The sequence below is a fragment of the Mugil cephalus genome, chromosome 21 (assembly GCF_022458985.1).
Source record: "Mugil cephalus isolate CIBA_MC_2020 chromosome 21, CIBA_Mcephalus_1.1, whole genome shotgun sequence".
NCBI lineage: Eukaryota > Metazoa > Chordata > Actinopteri > Mugiliformes > Mugilidae > Mugil > Mugil cephalus.
This window is the reverse complement of record NC_061790.1, coordinates 7,288,584-7,305,091: the sequence shown is the minus strand read 5'-3', so window position 1 is coordinate 7,305,091 and position 16,508 is coordinate 7,288,584. Positions and strand designations below refer to the sequence as shown.

The 16,508-nt window shown below is 41.7% G+C and overlaps 1 protein-coding gene and 1 non-coding gene across 2 annotated transcripts in view; one reads left to right on the top strand and one right to left on the bottom strand.

Moving 5' to 3' along the window:
• Window positions 1-10,636, bottom strand: part of LOC124998993 (pleckstrin homology domain-containing family G member 1) — a 66,039-nt gene extending 55,403 nt beyond the window's left edge. The window contains exon 1 of the mRNA XM_047573703.1: window positions 10,404-10,636. Within this exon, the coding sequence (XP_047429659.1) occupies window positions 10,404-10,488 (85 nt within the window). The 5' untranslated portion in view covers window positions 10,489-10,636. The remainder of the gene's footprint in view (window positions 1-10,403) is intronic.
• A 2,256-nt stretch (window positions 10,637-12,892) lies between these two features.
• Window positions 12,893-12,965, top strand: trnaa-agc. Its single transcript has one exon. It is a non-coding gene; the product is annotated as a tRNA-Ala (tRNA).
• Window positions 12,966-16,508: the final 3,543 nt, after the last annotated feature.

Here is a 16,508-nt window from a genome sequence, read left to right as displayed (position 1 = left end):
TGTAGCGCTGAATGAGTGAAGTGCTGACCGAAAGATAACGTCTTCTGCCTCCATTTATCCCTTTACTAAAATATGTCGGATTTAAGTTTGCGGGAGAAAATACCAAAAATATAGATATTAAAGTATCTAATCAACCAGAGATTTTGCGACCCCCATGCAGTATCTCCGCGGACCTCTCAGGGGTCGCGGACCCCCTGTTGAAGAGCTATGATTTAAAAGGACGATCAAAAAGGATAGTTGACAAGAAGGCAGGAGAACACAGACCTAAACACAAGTTGATATTGTAAGCTGATGCGTGCCAGTTTGCGCTGGTCACACTCGATCACGTAATCATTCATCAGCAGGTTCCCACTGCTGACTGAGAACTGAGTGGGCGCTTAAGTAAATATCGGAGGATTTCATCTCCGCATAGTTTCCCACTTCAGGGTCCACTAAACCGATAAACTTAGCAAGGAATCTGCCTGACTGGCATAAAAATGTCACTGGTTGTCATGGAACATTCTTCGGGTATGGTGAGCTGCTGACCCCTGACCCACGCGGGCATTCTCCCTCTTCTTCTCCTGCGTCTCTTCCTTTCCTTTCCGGGGGGCGACGTCCAAGTGGATCACTACTATGTTACTGATGGACTGAGCGGATGAAGTGATGAGAAGAAAAAGCCCTGTGATGGTCTTCTCTCAGTGTGGAGCATGGGAACTTGGCAGACAGCATGCAAAAGAGGGAACCCACAAACTAAACCAAAGCAATTCAATTCCCCATAGATGTTAAAGTCTTAAATAAAATCAGCATTTTATATTATTTATTTATTTATTTTTTTTAGACTTGCGATATACATCATCTATATGCGAGCACCTGCCCAACTATGGCAAAAATGTTGTCTTTTTATTATATTTTAAGTTTGGCAATTATTATTAAAAAAAATAATATATTAGTGATGACTCATCGTGCTCTTGGGGGCGTATACAAATTTGGTGCACAATAAACATATTTATCCGTTCAGTGAATCACTGATTGCATGACCGTGCTGTAATATCCACGAATTTACAGATGACTAAATTCAAACTCGTACCGCCAACGGGTTAAAGCAAGTACACACACAAAAGGGCAAAGTGGCCACATTTAGCCACTTGATAAGCAACTGTGTTTACATGCCCTTATTAAACAGAATTAGTTCTCTACTACCGCGCACCGAATGCAGACTGGAGTTCAGATAGCGCACTCAGCAAAAAACACAAAGCACTGCATTCAGCCCTTGATAATGTTTACAGGCCCTTAGCGGCCGGTGATAGCGTCTGTAGCCACCGTACAATAAGGCAGTGTGTCAACAGGGCTCCATTCCCATATATAGACACTACTATTAAGATTCCTTTCATGCTATCTGGAATTAGCCGGCTGCATTCAGGGCCAGAGTATTTCCGTCTCACCCTGCCCCTGACCTCCAACCTTTTAGCCTTTAGTTTACACGGAGACAACCTGCAGGGAGCAGTGGGCCGGCATGGCAAGTGCACGGGTGAACCCTGAGCAAGGTCAGCGGTGGGAATGCAACAACAGTGTACGACACTCAATACTCTACTACACCAATCAGGCATAACATTACGACCACCTTTCTAATGTTGTGTAGGTGTCCCTTGTGCCTCCACAACAGTTGTGACTCATTAGAGAATGGACATGGTCCTTCTGAGGGTGTCCTGCGGTGTCTGGAAACAGGATGTTGTTAGTGGGGGTCTTAGGGTCCTATGGGTTGAGGAGAGGGGCCTCTGGGATCTAGTTACTTTGGAGGCCAGGTCAACACCTTTTGCTGTTTGTTTGTTTTCTGTTGAGTTGTTCCTAAACCGTTTTTGTGTGTGTGTGTCTGTGTTAGGCTGATGGTGATGTTACAAGCATTAAACTAACATGTGCATCGATATAGTACATATTGTACTGTTGCACCTTCAAAAGAGGTTGGTTTTAGGGTGGGAGGAGGCAAATATTTGAAACAAGTGTTTCTTGAATTTGTCTCAACAAACACACAACGCGCTCAGACCAGGCAACGTTTTTCCAATCTTCTATTGTCCAGTTCTGGTGAGAAGTTTCCTGTTCTTAGCTGACAGGGGTGGCACCCAGTGTGGTATTTTGCTGCTGTAGCCCATCTTCTCCAAGGTTGGACATGTTGTGCGTTCAGAGATGGTATTCTGCATTCGTTGGTTGTAACAAGTAATTATTTGAGTTACTGTTGCATTTCTGTCATCTCCAACCAGTCTGCCCATTCTCCTCTGACCTCTCACATCAACAAGACATCTTAGTCCACACAACTGCTGCTCATTTTTTATTTTTATTATTTGTAAACCCTAGAGATGGTTGTGCGTGAAAATCCCAATAGATGAGCAGTTTCTGAAATACTCAGACCAGCCCGTCTAGCACCAACAACCATACCACGTTCAAAGTCACTTGAATCCCCTTTCTTCCCCATTCTGATGCTCAGTTTGAACTTCAGTGAGTTGTCCTGATCACCTCTACATGTCTAACTGCACTGAATTTCAGCCATGTAATTGGCTGATCAGCTATTTATGTTAACAAGCAAATGAACAGGTTTACCTAATATTAAGTGGCCGGTGAGAGCAATTATATCAACACAATTTCAAATTCCTAATGCTTCTACTAGAATATCCACTAATACTCTTTCTAATTTTGGATGTTAACATTTGCTAAGTAGCACAAGCTTTGAGGATGGATTGTATGCACAGGCTTAAATAGAGATTTGACTTGATGATGGTAAAGTTCAGAGAATAACTGCACCGATCCAGTAACCATTCTAACAGTGGACCTGCAGTTATAGTAATACATGGGAAAACCCCACACAAGTAAAATGTATCAAGTTGCACATTTGTGTAAAATACCCAGTTGGCATTGTCTCCACCTCTACGCTGCACGAGTAAATACAATCTTGGTAATCTTCTTCTTAAGACCAGCCCTTCTTCAACTAGGTAGCTATTAAAGCTCCTCTGAGGCCACGCATTAAAGTATTTCCCAAGGTTACCATTTGTACCTCATACCAAACGTTCAAGTCAGCGGGCCAAACTTTCCCTCTCCTCGTCGCAAACCTTGTAATTAAGTGAAACATGTTTTTACAGCCGATCTCTCAAGTACGTTAAGTAGCGGCTGGGTGGTATAGACAAAAGCTCAAGCACACGGATGCACTTAAATCACAAGCAAAAAAGGTATGCCTCCTGGAATGTGCTCAGCAAATATAGACACCAACCTGGGTTATGAGATGCACAGAATGGGTCGCGAACAAATATGCCTACACACGCTTTATTTGACACCAGGAGTAGATGCATTAAGAGTAGGAGGGTGTGGCGGTTTATATCTTCTAAAAGCTCATTCACTCAATCAACCAAGCAAAACTTCTGTGCACCACTGTGACCGGGGCCGATTTGCTTTGTAATCCGAGGATCTATTAATACAGCGTTTTTCAGTGTGCAGACAGGGTTTCTGATCAAAGAGAGCCAAATATTTGGAGGCGACAGACGAAAAGGTTACTCGAGAGAAAAAATAGCAGGTCACATAAATAAAGAGTCGAACCATCAAAGGCACGACGTGACGTATTAAAGCATGTCACAGGATAAAAACAAATAAGAATGACAAAAACGATTATCCAAAACAGGATGAGCAGTGCAGGAAATGCTTTCAGCTACTGTAGAAAATGGGCTGACGATATCTGATGGGCAGACGCTTTTGTTTCGGGGATAAACGGTGGGTTTAAAGTGGCACAGCTAAAATTATCACCACCAACCTGGAGGTACCGGATAGCTTGTTTCGACATAGGTTATGTGCATCAGCTATTGTCTATCCTGGCCCACGCACTCGAGATGACACAAGTAAAATTCTTGCATATAGTGTGTGAGCGTGTGCAATGGACCCTGTATGTTATGCAGGACAAGTCAAGGTTCTCTATGTGGGTTATCTGTATTTAGCCCGAAGGTAAACAGGCTGGGTCAGTTTTTTATCTAGAGCACGACTTGACAGAGGACAGTCCCCCTTTTTCGCTTCTAGTGAGGCGCTCGTTTCCTAATCTCAAGTGTGCAGGGAACTATTTTCCTGCAGGTGTTGCAAGCGCCCACCTGGTTATTTTGTCACTGTCACCGTGCACTAATATCGCGCTATATACAAAGTTTACACTATTAATAGAAAGGCTGCGGCCTCGTGCTGAATAGACGACTCAGCCACCCAGATCTGGTGGGGGAGAAAAGTTCGGAAAAAAAGTAATTCGGTCTTGAAAAAAGGAAGTTTCCTTGGCAGCCTGTCTCACAGTAACACACAACAGTCCCAAAATATCCCCCATTCAGCACAAAACAGGCCTCCGCATGTCCTCCCGACCGCCGCACCAGTCTGGGCCGCGGGAAACAAGGGATGGACGCGGAGACACACGAGCAACGGCAGACGTGCGCGCACGCATACACGCACCTGAGTGCAACAGGAAACACATGGCGATATCCATCAGCCTTTTGTGCTCCGACACACACACGCGCACACAGACACACACACAACAATGACAGACGTTTTGGAAATTGACAGGAAGCAGCGGACGCAGCAGCGCGAGCTCATCCGTCAAGGCGACGGTGCGACACTTTTAAAACACATAAAACATGCGCAAGGATGAACAAAACGTTGAACAACGGATTTAAATAAGACAACTTTTCACCATGTGAAACGGGCTGATGAGTCCACATTGCCATTTCGATATATATGCTAGGCTGCACCCTGTGTGGCTCCCAGCCAGCTTTGCATGTGAAAGGACATGTTTTGCATGTCAGTCCAGGCCAGGAGCATTGTTTGCATCTCCTCTCACGGTAGGCAGTCAGAAAATTACAGGTGTTATATTCTCTGAAAGAGGCAGCATCATAAACACTTCTAGATAAAAGCTTTTAATGGGTGGGTGGTGCTAAACCTTCTCACACATCATTCACCAAAAGTCAGCGACATTCCCTAAAGTCTTTGAAACCAGCAAAGGATTTTGTGAAGGGGCGTGCGGCCCGCATGTATCTCTGGAGAAGCTAAATTTAAAGCTGGATTCTCTGCTTGTTAGCACAGCTCGCTTCCTTTTCCTGCATGACGAGCCAGAGAGGACATTCAGCTGTGCAGCTGAAGCCCTGGTCTGATTGAGACAGAGCTATGTGATGATAGAAGCTGAAAGCCTCTTGTGGATTCAAGAGATATCCATTTCTGCTTGTCTCACTAGTGTCCCTTCATATGTCCACAGTTATGTGACCCCTATATATTTGCGGAAAGTCATAATGCTGAGTTGAGTTGGCTCAGAACTGTCAGTGCACCGAAACAACTCAAGTTCTGTAAGTGTTCAAAGGAAAAACAGCTGAAGACGAATGGTGCGTTCCATTTGTACTCAGAAGTCAGATATTTCCTTGTTTGGAGTTGAAATTTTTTAACTGAAACGTCCTCTGAAGTCAGATTTTCTCCTCACTATCCCCGACTTGACTTACCAAGATGGCTGCCCCGTGTGTAAACAATAGTTAGAAGCTCCTGTAATATTCTGTTTATTAGCACTTCTGATTAGTTTTTGTTGCATTAAATCGGTCATACAGACAGTATTTTTCCACATACATACGTTGAAATGCTTTTACAGTGTAATTTAAGTTTTATATGAGCTACAAGCCAGTGTCGCGTTAACAACAGCTAAAAACAATAGCCTGGTAAAACTACAGTGCAAAACACCATTGTGGCAAACAGTGATTAATAGTTCACTGTTCACATTTTTCTACATTTACATTAAACAATTAAAACTTCTGAATATTTTCTATAAATTTCTCCCTTGCGTGGTCATGTAAATTTTATCAATGTAAATAATTCTAGTAAAAAAAATTAATGAGTTGGTTTAAGTTATCTGATCGATTTATAGTTTGTGTAACTTAAATAGCCTAGATTTAGTTTAATATTATAGCAATAATATTATTTTTTTTAGTATTAGTTTTTTTAAAGAAAATTTGAGTCTGTACTCATATATACTGAACACACCAAGTTTCCACCAGGTTATATTCGGTCCAGTTTTCCGACTCCTGTAACTGGAACGCCGATTCCCAGAGCCGACTTCCGCCCTCCGAGGTGAATGGAACGCACCATAACTCAACCCTGTCTTCCCTCATCAACTTCCTCCTCTGCCATCTCTTTTTTTCCTCTTCCATTACTCCTTTGCATCCCCCCCTCTCTTGTCGAATCCTCCACGCCTCGGCTCCTACATGTGACCTCCCAGCAGGGAAAGCTGCCAGCAGCAGGTGAAAGATCATGACCCTCTGCACAATGACGCACCCTGCCCCTTCCCCTCAGATCCAGCCTCCAGCAAAGATTAAAAAAAAAAAGAAAAAAAAAGGGAGGGTGGGGATATCACATCTCTCAACACCAACAATTATTTAGCAGAGGGGATTTCAAAAATACTAACAAAGGTATCTTAGAAGATTCAGGTAATCCCATCATGAAACTGCCGTAAAATTGCTTGTGCAAATGAAGCGGTTGTGAACTGGAACGGACGATCTGATATGGGAACAATGGGTAAAATCCCATTCATCGCTAAAATGAAACGTTCATCATTCCCCTAGCAACTCTGTCTATGTTGTTATAGTATCAGTCTCCCAAACAGTACTATAACTGCTCTCATAATCCAAAGTACTCCAGATATGTGCCAAGCCTCCTATGGAAGCGCAGTTGGGTCTCTTCCGCCTGCCGTGCGTTTGAACTCCACATGCTATCTGGAACTCCTTCAGGCGGTACACAGATAAAAGTGTTGGATTACAGTGGACATCAGGAAGGCAGGTATGTCAAACATCAAACGCAGACATATACTTACACGCGCATACACACATTCATAGCTGTTTCTAACCTATAAACCACCACCGCCAAGCGTTACAGTGTACCACAACCGTACGCTCATACCACCTGGAGCTCGGTATAAATAGGGCAGGTTGCGGAGTGATTTAAGATCATCTTCAGGAGGTAGAAACGTGATACAGCGTGGGACCAAAGACATCCCGTGGAGCCATGTGTCTGAAAGTTCTCCAGTAAAAACATCAGTCAGGAGACACGGGGAGAAAGCTGCTTGACAGGTGCAGCTCGTCGTAAACTTGACCAGACGTCACCGCTTCGGTTTTGTTTCCACAAGATGAGATGTATATGGGGGACGCTGTTCACTACCCAGCCAAACAAAAAAAAAGTCTCCCACACAAAAAGGTCCCACACTCTCATATTCTAATATTTCATTGGACAGCCTTTGATAGGTTTCTGCTATGTCACAAGACTTATTTCCATCCAGTGTTGCACTAATCTTTCACCAAGATCTTGTATTGATGATGGGAGAGTTTGACCCCCACACAAAGCCTTCTCCAGCACGTCCCAAAGAATCTGAGTGGGGTTCAGGTCTGGACTCTGTGGTGGCCAATCCATGTGTGAAGGTGACGTCTCATGCTCCCTGAACCACTCTTTCCCAATGAATCCTGGTATTGTGATCTTGGAATATGCCCGTGCCATCACAGAAGAAAAAATCCATTGATGGAATAACCTGGTCAGTTGACCTCGTTCTTTGTGCATAACGTTGCTGAACCACCATCACAGCACTGCCCCCACATGCTCGTACAGTAGGCATTATAGGCATGATGGGTGCAGGCTACTTCCTTCATCCATCCATCTGCTGCTGTTTCATAACAACCTGTCAAGTCGTTTTTTTCTTATAAATAGTATGTACTGATACTGCAGAGTCAAGAGTACAACATCCATCTTCAGCCAAACAGCTATTTTGTAAGAGGATGTTCCAGTTATGTAAGATCACTTTCAAAAGGGTCAGAGTTAAAAAAAAAAAAAAAAAAAATCACATGCCACGCTACACCAATTTCAATAGGAGACCTGTTTGCTTAGTTAAATCAAGGTGGCGACTTTTTTTCTTTTGGCTCACACACTGTTTAATGTTTCTTTCCCTGTTAGAGGTAACATTATCGCAAAACCAATTACACTGATATAAAAGCCTCTTCTATTTCAAAAACTGGCAAAGTACAGCAAACGGGTATCAGGCAGTTTACTGTGTTTCCTCCCTTGGTTTAGTTTCCTCAGCATGAATGTCCAAAAAAAAAGAAAATTCATCCAAATGCATGACCTAGTCGTCAAAATATCTGTACGTGGGAACCCATCCGATAGTTTTTACATTGTTTCCCAGCATCCCAGAAGACAGTAAATCAAAGGGACCAAACTACCGGTAGGACATGAGAGGAGAGAATCCGCTCTGTCCTGGGTTTAACGTTACATGATGGCACACTGAGCGGGGGGCAAAGGTGCTAAGGTCATTATGTCTCAATTTACATTCTCACGAGATTTAGAATAGAACTGCACCTGCCATGCTTGTGGAGAAGGGTCAGTAACACAAACACTGGTTTCATATCTAAACATGAATCAAAGATTTTTGCAAATACTTCTGTTTGCTGTCTTGACTCAAATTAGAAGACATTAATGATTTGAAGAAATGGAAGCGGGGACCATTTAGCTTAGCGCAGCAGAGAACTGGAAACAAGGGGAGATAGCTAGCTTTGTTGTGTCCAAACTAGCATCTCTTACTTTACTAATTACCACCTGGATGTGATGTCACTAACCAGCTGCCCAAATAATATTTTCCCAGTGTACCACTATTAAAGACACATATGTAAACTATGCAATGGATGAAGCCTCGTCCACAAAAGTGGTGAACAATGCATACATCAGCTCCAACGCCATATGAAAATCACATTCATAGGCCAACTATAAAAATAAATAAACACTTATTTAAAGCAAAAGATCAAATGAAATCTGCATACCACAATATATATATAGATATACACACACATATATATATATTGAATATATACAACTCAGGCGGACATCTTTAATTTGTCTTCACAGTTCTTCCTGATTTCAGTTTAAGAGAATGTAATTAGTTTTTCACGAAGATAAAACCTGCTGTAAATTAGAATATAATTTATGTCCATGAATCACTAAAGGGTTATTTAGAGTACTGCAGAACTAGAAGGCGTGACCTACTTATGTACTTTGGACAATGGCGACTGAAACTTTCACCAAACTATTTTCAAAAACAAGTCTTACAAATGTTTGGATCTCCGAACCTCCTCAGTTAACTGTTGTTGTAGCAACGGCATCAACTTGACACAGAAGCATAAACGGCCTACAAGATATATGGTGGACCAGCGACTTCCTGGAAACATCGACAATCTCATACAGCCAAGTCCGCCGGTCCCTTCATTTCAACTCTTTCTGCTAAACTACTCTTATTGGCTGTAAAGTCATAAACATCAGTCAGTACGCTGAGACGCACGAGATTAAAAAGCTGAACTGTTACCCATCTTGTTGTTGTTTGAAATACCGGTCAGTGGCATGAACGACTCTTATAGACGAGCGTCTATTATAGACGCAATAGGTCAACTGGAAAGGGGGCTGTATTAACATGGTATTAACATACTGACAAAACACATATCGCCACCTAGTGTGGAGGAGGAGGAGGACATGTTCCCGTCAGTTATTCGATTTTCTGCGTTGCAGGTAAACTGGGACAGGAAGATCAAGGTCAGGAAGTCAGAATTTAGAGCATAGCTCGATTAAGCTGTAAACACACTGTGTGTTGTTATTATTTATCCAACTCCCAGCATGTAAAGAAATGCAAAATGCCAGACTACCCTTTTAATTCAGTGTGCGACAGTAGGAACGGTTGCAGTGGCGCCAAAGGGGCCTTGTCAATCATGGAAGCAAAACTTAATATGTTGGTTTGTGGTGATATTCAGCATTAATCACGAAGGCTGAAGTCATCCAGTGTGAAAGTCAACTGTGAATGACAAAAATAAAAATAAAAAACTGTGCCGTTCTACTTCCTTCATCCATCTGCTGCTGTTTCATAACAACCTGTCAAGTCGGGGTTTTTTTTCTTCTTATAAATAGTATGCACAGAGTCAAGAGTACAACATCCATCTTCAGCTAAACAGCTCTTTTGTAAGATGATGTTCCAGTTATGTAAGATCAATTTCAAAAGGGTCAGAGTTAAAAAAAAAAAAAAAAGTGTCATCAGCCAAGCAGAACTTCATGTTCCTGCCTTCCATCACATGCCACACTACACCAATGCCAGCTCATAATCATGGGTGAATCTCAGTGGCCCATGATCCTCATTATGCAACCTGGCCATCCATCTCTCCATTATCTCCTCTCAGCATTTGCCTGGAAGCAATTATCTCTGTCATTCAGGACTGCACTGTGTGGGTACCTGCAGCACACCTGTCATGTGGATCAGCAGCCAGCGGCATTGTTCAAAAAACGATCCGACACCCATTACACGCTCACACGCCAAGGTGTCTGAAATGCCTGATTTGTGTGCAATTAAGGCTATTTTCACTCACGGTGTTTCTTTGAGGGCGTCCTCTCGGGGAGAACATGAGCAAATCTTCGGCTCCGTGCAGCCGCTGTAGAAAAGTCGTTCTTCATTGAAAGCGGACAAGAGTGTTTTTTTTTTTTTTTTCCTTAACACTGTCGCTGAGCTGCAGTCACGATGCCCCACTTGGCAACTTCGCCAAAACGGCGTCCTGGTTCTCCCGGTGACGTTACGCAGGTCCCTGGCGCAGCGTCACTCCTCAGCTCACCTGATCGGAGTGCATAGTCCGCAGTCAGATTATAAATTAGGCGACAAAAAGTAATCCAAAAAAAATAAATAAATAAATAAATTATGTATATATGTATCAGCATGCACCTGGAAAAAAAAATCAAAATCCATGTCTAAAAAAGAAATTGTGTGCTTCACAGGAAAACAACAGGAAACAAATCCACACCAACATTAGAAATAAAAAATTAAAAAAAAAATAAAAAACTGATACAAAAATAATAATTATATTATATTATAATAATATTATTAATATTCAGTTTACGTATTTTAATTTTCCTGAAGCATCTATACAAAACATTTAAATACAAATAAAGTTCGAATTAAATTATTCCACCAGCTAAATTAATTTGGATGCATTGTTTTATTTTATTTTACTTTATTTTCACATTTTAAAATTATCCTGAGAAAGATCCCGTCCCAACTCCTGCCAGCGAAGAAAAACATTTCAGTTTCTTGCGAAAGACACAATTTATTATTGGCTTATCTGAAAAATCTCTAAACACATACTGTAGACAGACTCTGTTTACCTTTCTGACACTATGATGCTTCTCTTTGTTCCTCCCTCACTGTCACGTTGACATTTTTTACTGTTCACTCAAGCAGGAAAACACCACCCTACTCCAGGTGATGTCTGTAACCTGTGGAATTTAAAAGTAGGTTTTACAGACAGTATGTCTGAAAAGTGTTTTTTTTTTTTTTTTTTTTTTTTTGGATGTGCAACACTGTGAACAAACAACTTCCCTTGCGGATGAGTGAAGCCTAAGTCTGAGTCTGACACGGTTGTTTCAGATTTAATTTAATAACACCATGGAACACATTTGGTTACCCTGATGTTTATCAGTGATCCAGTCTTTCCTCTGTGTTAATAATCTCTTAAGTATCTGTGATGGCTGTATGCACATTGGGTGGCGAGGTGGAAGATCTGAACGGCCATATCTACCATTTTTCACATTCACTTTAGAACTTACAGTAGGTTTACAGTTAATTACATCATCTTGTTTTCTTGAGAAATACTGAAGTAAAGCTGATGTTTATCACATCTTGTGTTTTTTAACAAACAGCTTTGTTAATAATAATATTTTTTTTTAAAAAAAAAAAAGGTCTTTCCTTCACTTTTTGATTTATAGCCCTCATGCTTGCTGTCATCTGGTGACTGTTACCTTTGGTGGAGGCGAGGTCGTGGCCTCAGCGATTACCCCCCAGGGGATAGGTTTAGCCTCGCTGCCTTTCTATATAATATCATCTTTCTCACAGCGGGATGACTTCATTGTCAACTGAAACCGCTCAAATCCTGGGAGTGATAAGGATTTCCCCCCAGGTATCAGCTGAACAGACAAACAATGCCAAAGCTGTCTCTTGACGTTGCCCTCCTCTCAACGTGTCAGCGTCTACTTTTCAGTGAAAGAAATTATAGTGGGCTAATAACAGTTTTTCTCTCGACGTGTGAAGGCTTGCCTGGCCATTTTTTCCTTTAAGTGGAAGTCTCACGGTGCAAATAGTTTTGAGTCCATGTCAGCGGTCATGAACTTAAAGGAAACCTTGAAAAACAATTATGTTACTGTCGAGAGCTAAAGTTTAGTCGCACGTTATGATTTTCAAAATATATATAGGTTTAAATCGAGTTAAAATGATGATACTGCCCATTGGATCTTGTCATTTGAGCCTCCTTCGGCAGCTGTAGTTTTCGGACGGATTAAAGCCATTCCTGATTAAATTAGTGTAATTTAATAACATCTTCAAGCTCACAGAGCCCGGACATGTCATGCGACGCTCTGCAACGCGGGGGAATTATGGTTTCTGTTCAAAACAGGCCTTTATCTTAGATGACTTGTGCTGTGGGAGACACAAAATGACTTCCTGATCTCCAGATAAAGATTTCCTGCATTTAACTGTGTTTATGTCCCCCTCATTATGTACATACATGAGCAGTTGTGATGTTGTTTTTTTTTTGTTTGTTTTTTGGCCTTCCATTTGTGCTTGGTGGTATCTTTTGAAGATTTTTTATTATCATCATCATTATTATTATTATTTGGCATAAAAAATGGATGATTCCTGATACTACTTTGCGAGTTGGTTTCAACTGAACGTGCTTGTAGTAGGCTAACTGTTATTGATAACAGGGCAAGATGCTTTATATAGAACATATTGTAGAAAATAGGCTTTTTCCATTGAATAAGAGTCGCTATCGTCTGATTGGTTGCGTAGCGTTATTTTCGTATGTTGTGCCGCGGGGGATTAGCTCAAATGGTAGAGCGCTCGCTTAGCATGCGAGAGGTAGCGGGATCGATGCCCGCATCCTCCAATTCATTCTCCCCTTTAACAAATCTTTATCGCAGATGTTTACCAACATATGGTTCGAAATTTGAGTAAAGGAATACATCTACGTCGATCTACACCGATCAGCCACAACATTAAAACCATTTACAGAATAACACCGACCATCCTAACAGGACATGCCTGCATGCGTAATGTCAGTCCCTCTCAGAACGGGGCAGCTGGACTGAGTCAACATCTGCCCTTGATTTACAGCTCATTCTAAACATTTGTCCCAAAAAATGTTTCAGCCCCGTTCACGCCTTGAGGCGGGAGTCTCATTCAATGTGGAAGAAAAACACCATCAGAACAGATTCTTCCCGTCACAGGTTTCCCATTGTTAGACAACAATACCGCTTGGATGAAACGCCTTCAAGAAAACCTTAAGAATGCATATTTATAGTGCAACTACAGTGCAGTCTGAAACATATATAAATACTTCATTTTTCTATGGGTCGGACCAGACATCGAGTTTTCCTTGTGATTTGTGCAGCATAAAAATGTAATGTTCCTTCTCCATGTGAGTCCTCACAATAACTGTTTCAGAGTAATGTTAAATCAAGTTGGAGGCTTTTTGTTGAGTGTAAAAATGAAGGTTACATAGATATGACATGTGTTAAAGCACAGCATCTTACTATCATCACTGTGTATTTTACTATTTTTACTCACACCAGTGAGAACTTCATTTTCTTGTTATTGTACAAATCTCTGAAATATATCTTTTATTGTATGAACTACTGTAAAACATCTAATCACTTAGCGTCTTTAAGCATGTGCTGTTAACAGCAGAACAAGGACAATAACTCAAACTGGTTTTAAAACTAGCCAGATGGGCAACGACATTTATCGCGGTTAACACCAGGAGAAACAGCTGCTTGTAAAAAAAAGTCCCGCACGTGGATGAAAAAAAAAAAAACTTCAGAGATGCTTTACAGACGCCAAAGATGCAGGAACAAACGAGATGTTTTTTTTCTAATCATGACATTAACATGGGCCCACACCAGGTCGGCTTATCTGTGGCAGACTGTGGAGGAGACATGGCAAACACGGCCGCTGATCTGAGTCACGCTATAGGAGATAAATGGTGGCGGGTGTCAAAGGACAATATGACAGAGGAGATGCCAAAAATAGGCCCATTCTGCTGTCGCGCATACAAAGCCTGTTATTTAATTGAAAAATGAGGGCAGACATAATAAATTTCATTATGGATTTGACTGAGACTGTGCATGCTAGTTATGATTAGATGACACGTGTATACGGCGTAGGGCTTGAAAACCTTTTGATCAAGCCCTGTAGACACAGCGGTGCAGTAAAAATGTGTTACAGGGTCGAACACTGTGCTTAGCTCGTGATCTGATATCTGTAAACCTCTATTAGCACTTGCTCACAGACATTTTTTGACACCAGCTTGGCATCGGTTCCCAGACAGTCTTTCCTCCGGGGCCGGGCCCTCACCAAAGTTTTTCCTCTCACACGTGCACACACAAGCTTTATGGATGCATGCACGACAACACACACACACAAGAGAAAGCTTATCTCCACCATCGGCTATGAAATGCCGGGAGCCCCGCTTTGCCGCTTTCAGTTCAGTGTGACGACTGTGAGACAGAAGAGAGAAAGAGAGAGAGAGAAAGAGAAAGAAAGAAAGAGAGAGAGAGACAGCCTTTGTGATTTGAGACGCCGAGACAGAAAAAGCTACAAGTTTGCCAGGATTAATGGACATTAGCACATGAAGCCATGAAGAAAGCAGGAAATGCCTCAGAGGGTGTGTAATGCCATCTCTGATCGCTGCCCATGTGGCACCCACATTATGTATGCTGATGTAGTGAGAAAATACTGAGGCTCTTTGTACATTTAGCTCGGGGAAATCTGAGACGTGTAAAAAAATAAATGAATAAAGATAAACTGTTTAGAATCGAAGCTGCTTGAATGATAGATGAAAGACGTTTTACAGATTAGATTAGTTTGCGTATTCATTTATTAGCATTGTGCATCTTTTTTATGCAGCCCACTTTTCTCAGAATAGGCAAATGCATTTATGTATTTTTGTGTGGACCCCACAAGATTTTTGAGACTTCGTATTTTGGACCAAATCTAACTGGTCCAACATTTATTATTAAGCTGATATGTCGTGATTATTTTCAAAGTACTGGGAACTTTTGTCAAGTCACTAAAAGGTCCCTGTAAACCACTTGTTGTCTTTGTTTGCGATGCAGTCTAAAGATTCGAGAAGAGGTAATCCAATCTGCAGACGAATTAAAAAGCAACATCCTTTTTTACTACTCCACTCCAGTCCAGTAGGTGGCGGTAATGCAAAAGACTATATGATGATGGCGATGTACAAAATGGCAACATTTGACAACAGCTAGCATGATCGTGATTTATTACTTTGCAAACATGACCGCTGGATGCTGAAATGCGAGGACAGTAAACAGATGTTTAGAAGCTGTTGTCTGGAAGGAGATTAATCGTGACATAAAATGCTGCGAGAACTTGACCAATTTCGAACTGTTTGTTGCCACAGGCCCTTCCCCCAAAGTAGCAACCCCAAGCAGGGAGTTTTTGGGAAGATCAATAATTTCCCTGGAACTTAATTAAGGGCCTGTTCGCTGCAGTGCAAATGCATTGACTTCCTCTAAAAGTTCCCTCTTCTCTTAGGAAAGTTCCTGAGGTGGAAATGCAAATGAAACAATGCCGTTTTCATTTTTACCTTTGTTTAAAAAAAAAAAAATGACTGTCTAGAGAAAGTCAACTAGGCCAGAAAAGAAACTATAAATACAATAATATACATTTAAATAGGCTTATTTGCATGTAGTCTGGCCTGGGTGCATACAGGACACTGCATAGTTCACACGGAACTGGGAGACAGCAAGCCGCTATCTAATCAGCACAGGAAGAAACTACTGTGGGTCCGTCATCACCGCATTTGGCCTCATACAAAATCCCTCAGGAAACACTTTCAGCCTAGTCTTTATTATTCTACTGAGTTCACTGATTAACAATGAAGCTGTTTTCTTTCTACCTCCGATGTACCGGTGTAAGTCCGCAAAAAACAAAACAAAAACAAGGCTAGTTATAGAAGTAGGTGGTTGAGAGGTGCCAGAACAGATGATATCTCACGATAAAATGGTTGACTGGGAGTCAGGATCAGATAATGATCGGTTACGTGAAATGAAAATCTAATCCCACACTTGTTTTATACTTCACAATGGGACGTGATTGGTGAAAAGATTCCTAACCTGTGGCGTTATGTAAAAAGTCATGAGCATAACAGCAGCACAGACGCACCTTGCGGCGGCGAGGCATTAGTGTCTGACCTTCAGGGTGGAACATTTGGCCCCTCCCCACAGATCACTGTCAGTTCACAGAGCGAAATTGATCATGTCTGGCGTCCCTGCACTTCTTTTCTCCTTAACCTTTTTTTTTTTTTTTTACGTTATGTCACTGCGTGGTGTCAAGTTGTCCAGAGCCGCACTGAAAATATGATCCTCACGATGATCCAATTTTTCTTAGATTTTGTCACAACAAGTGT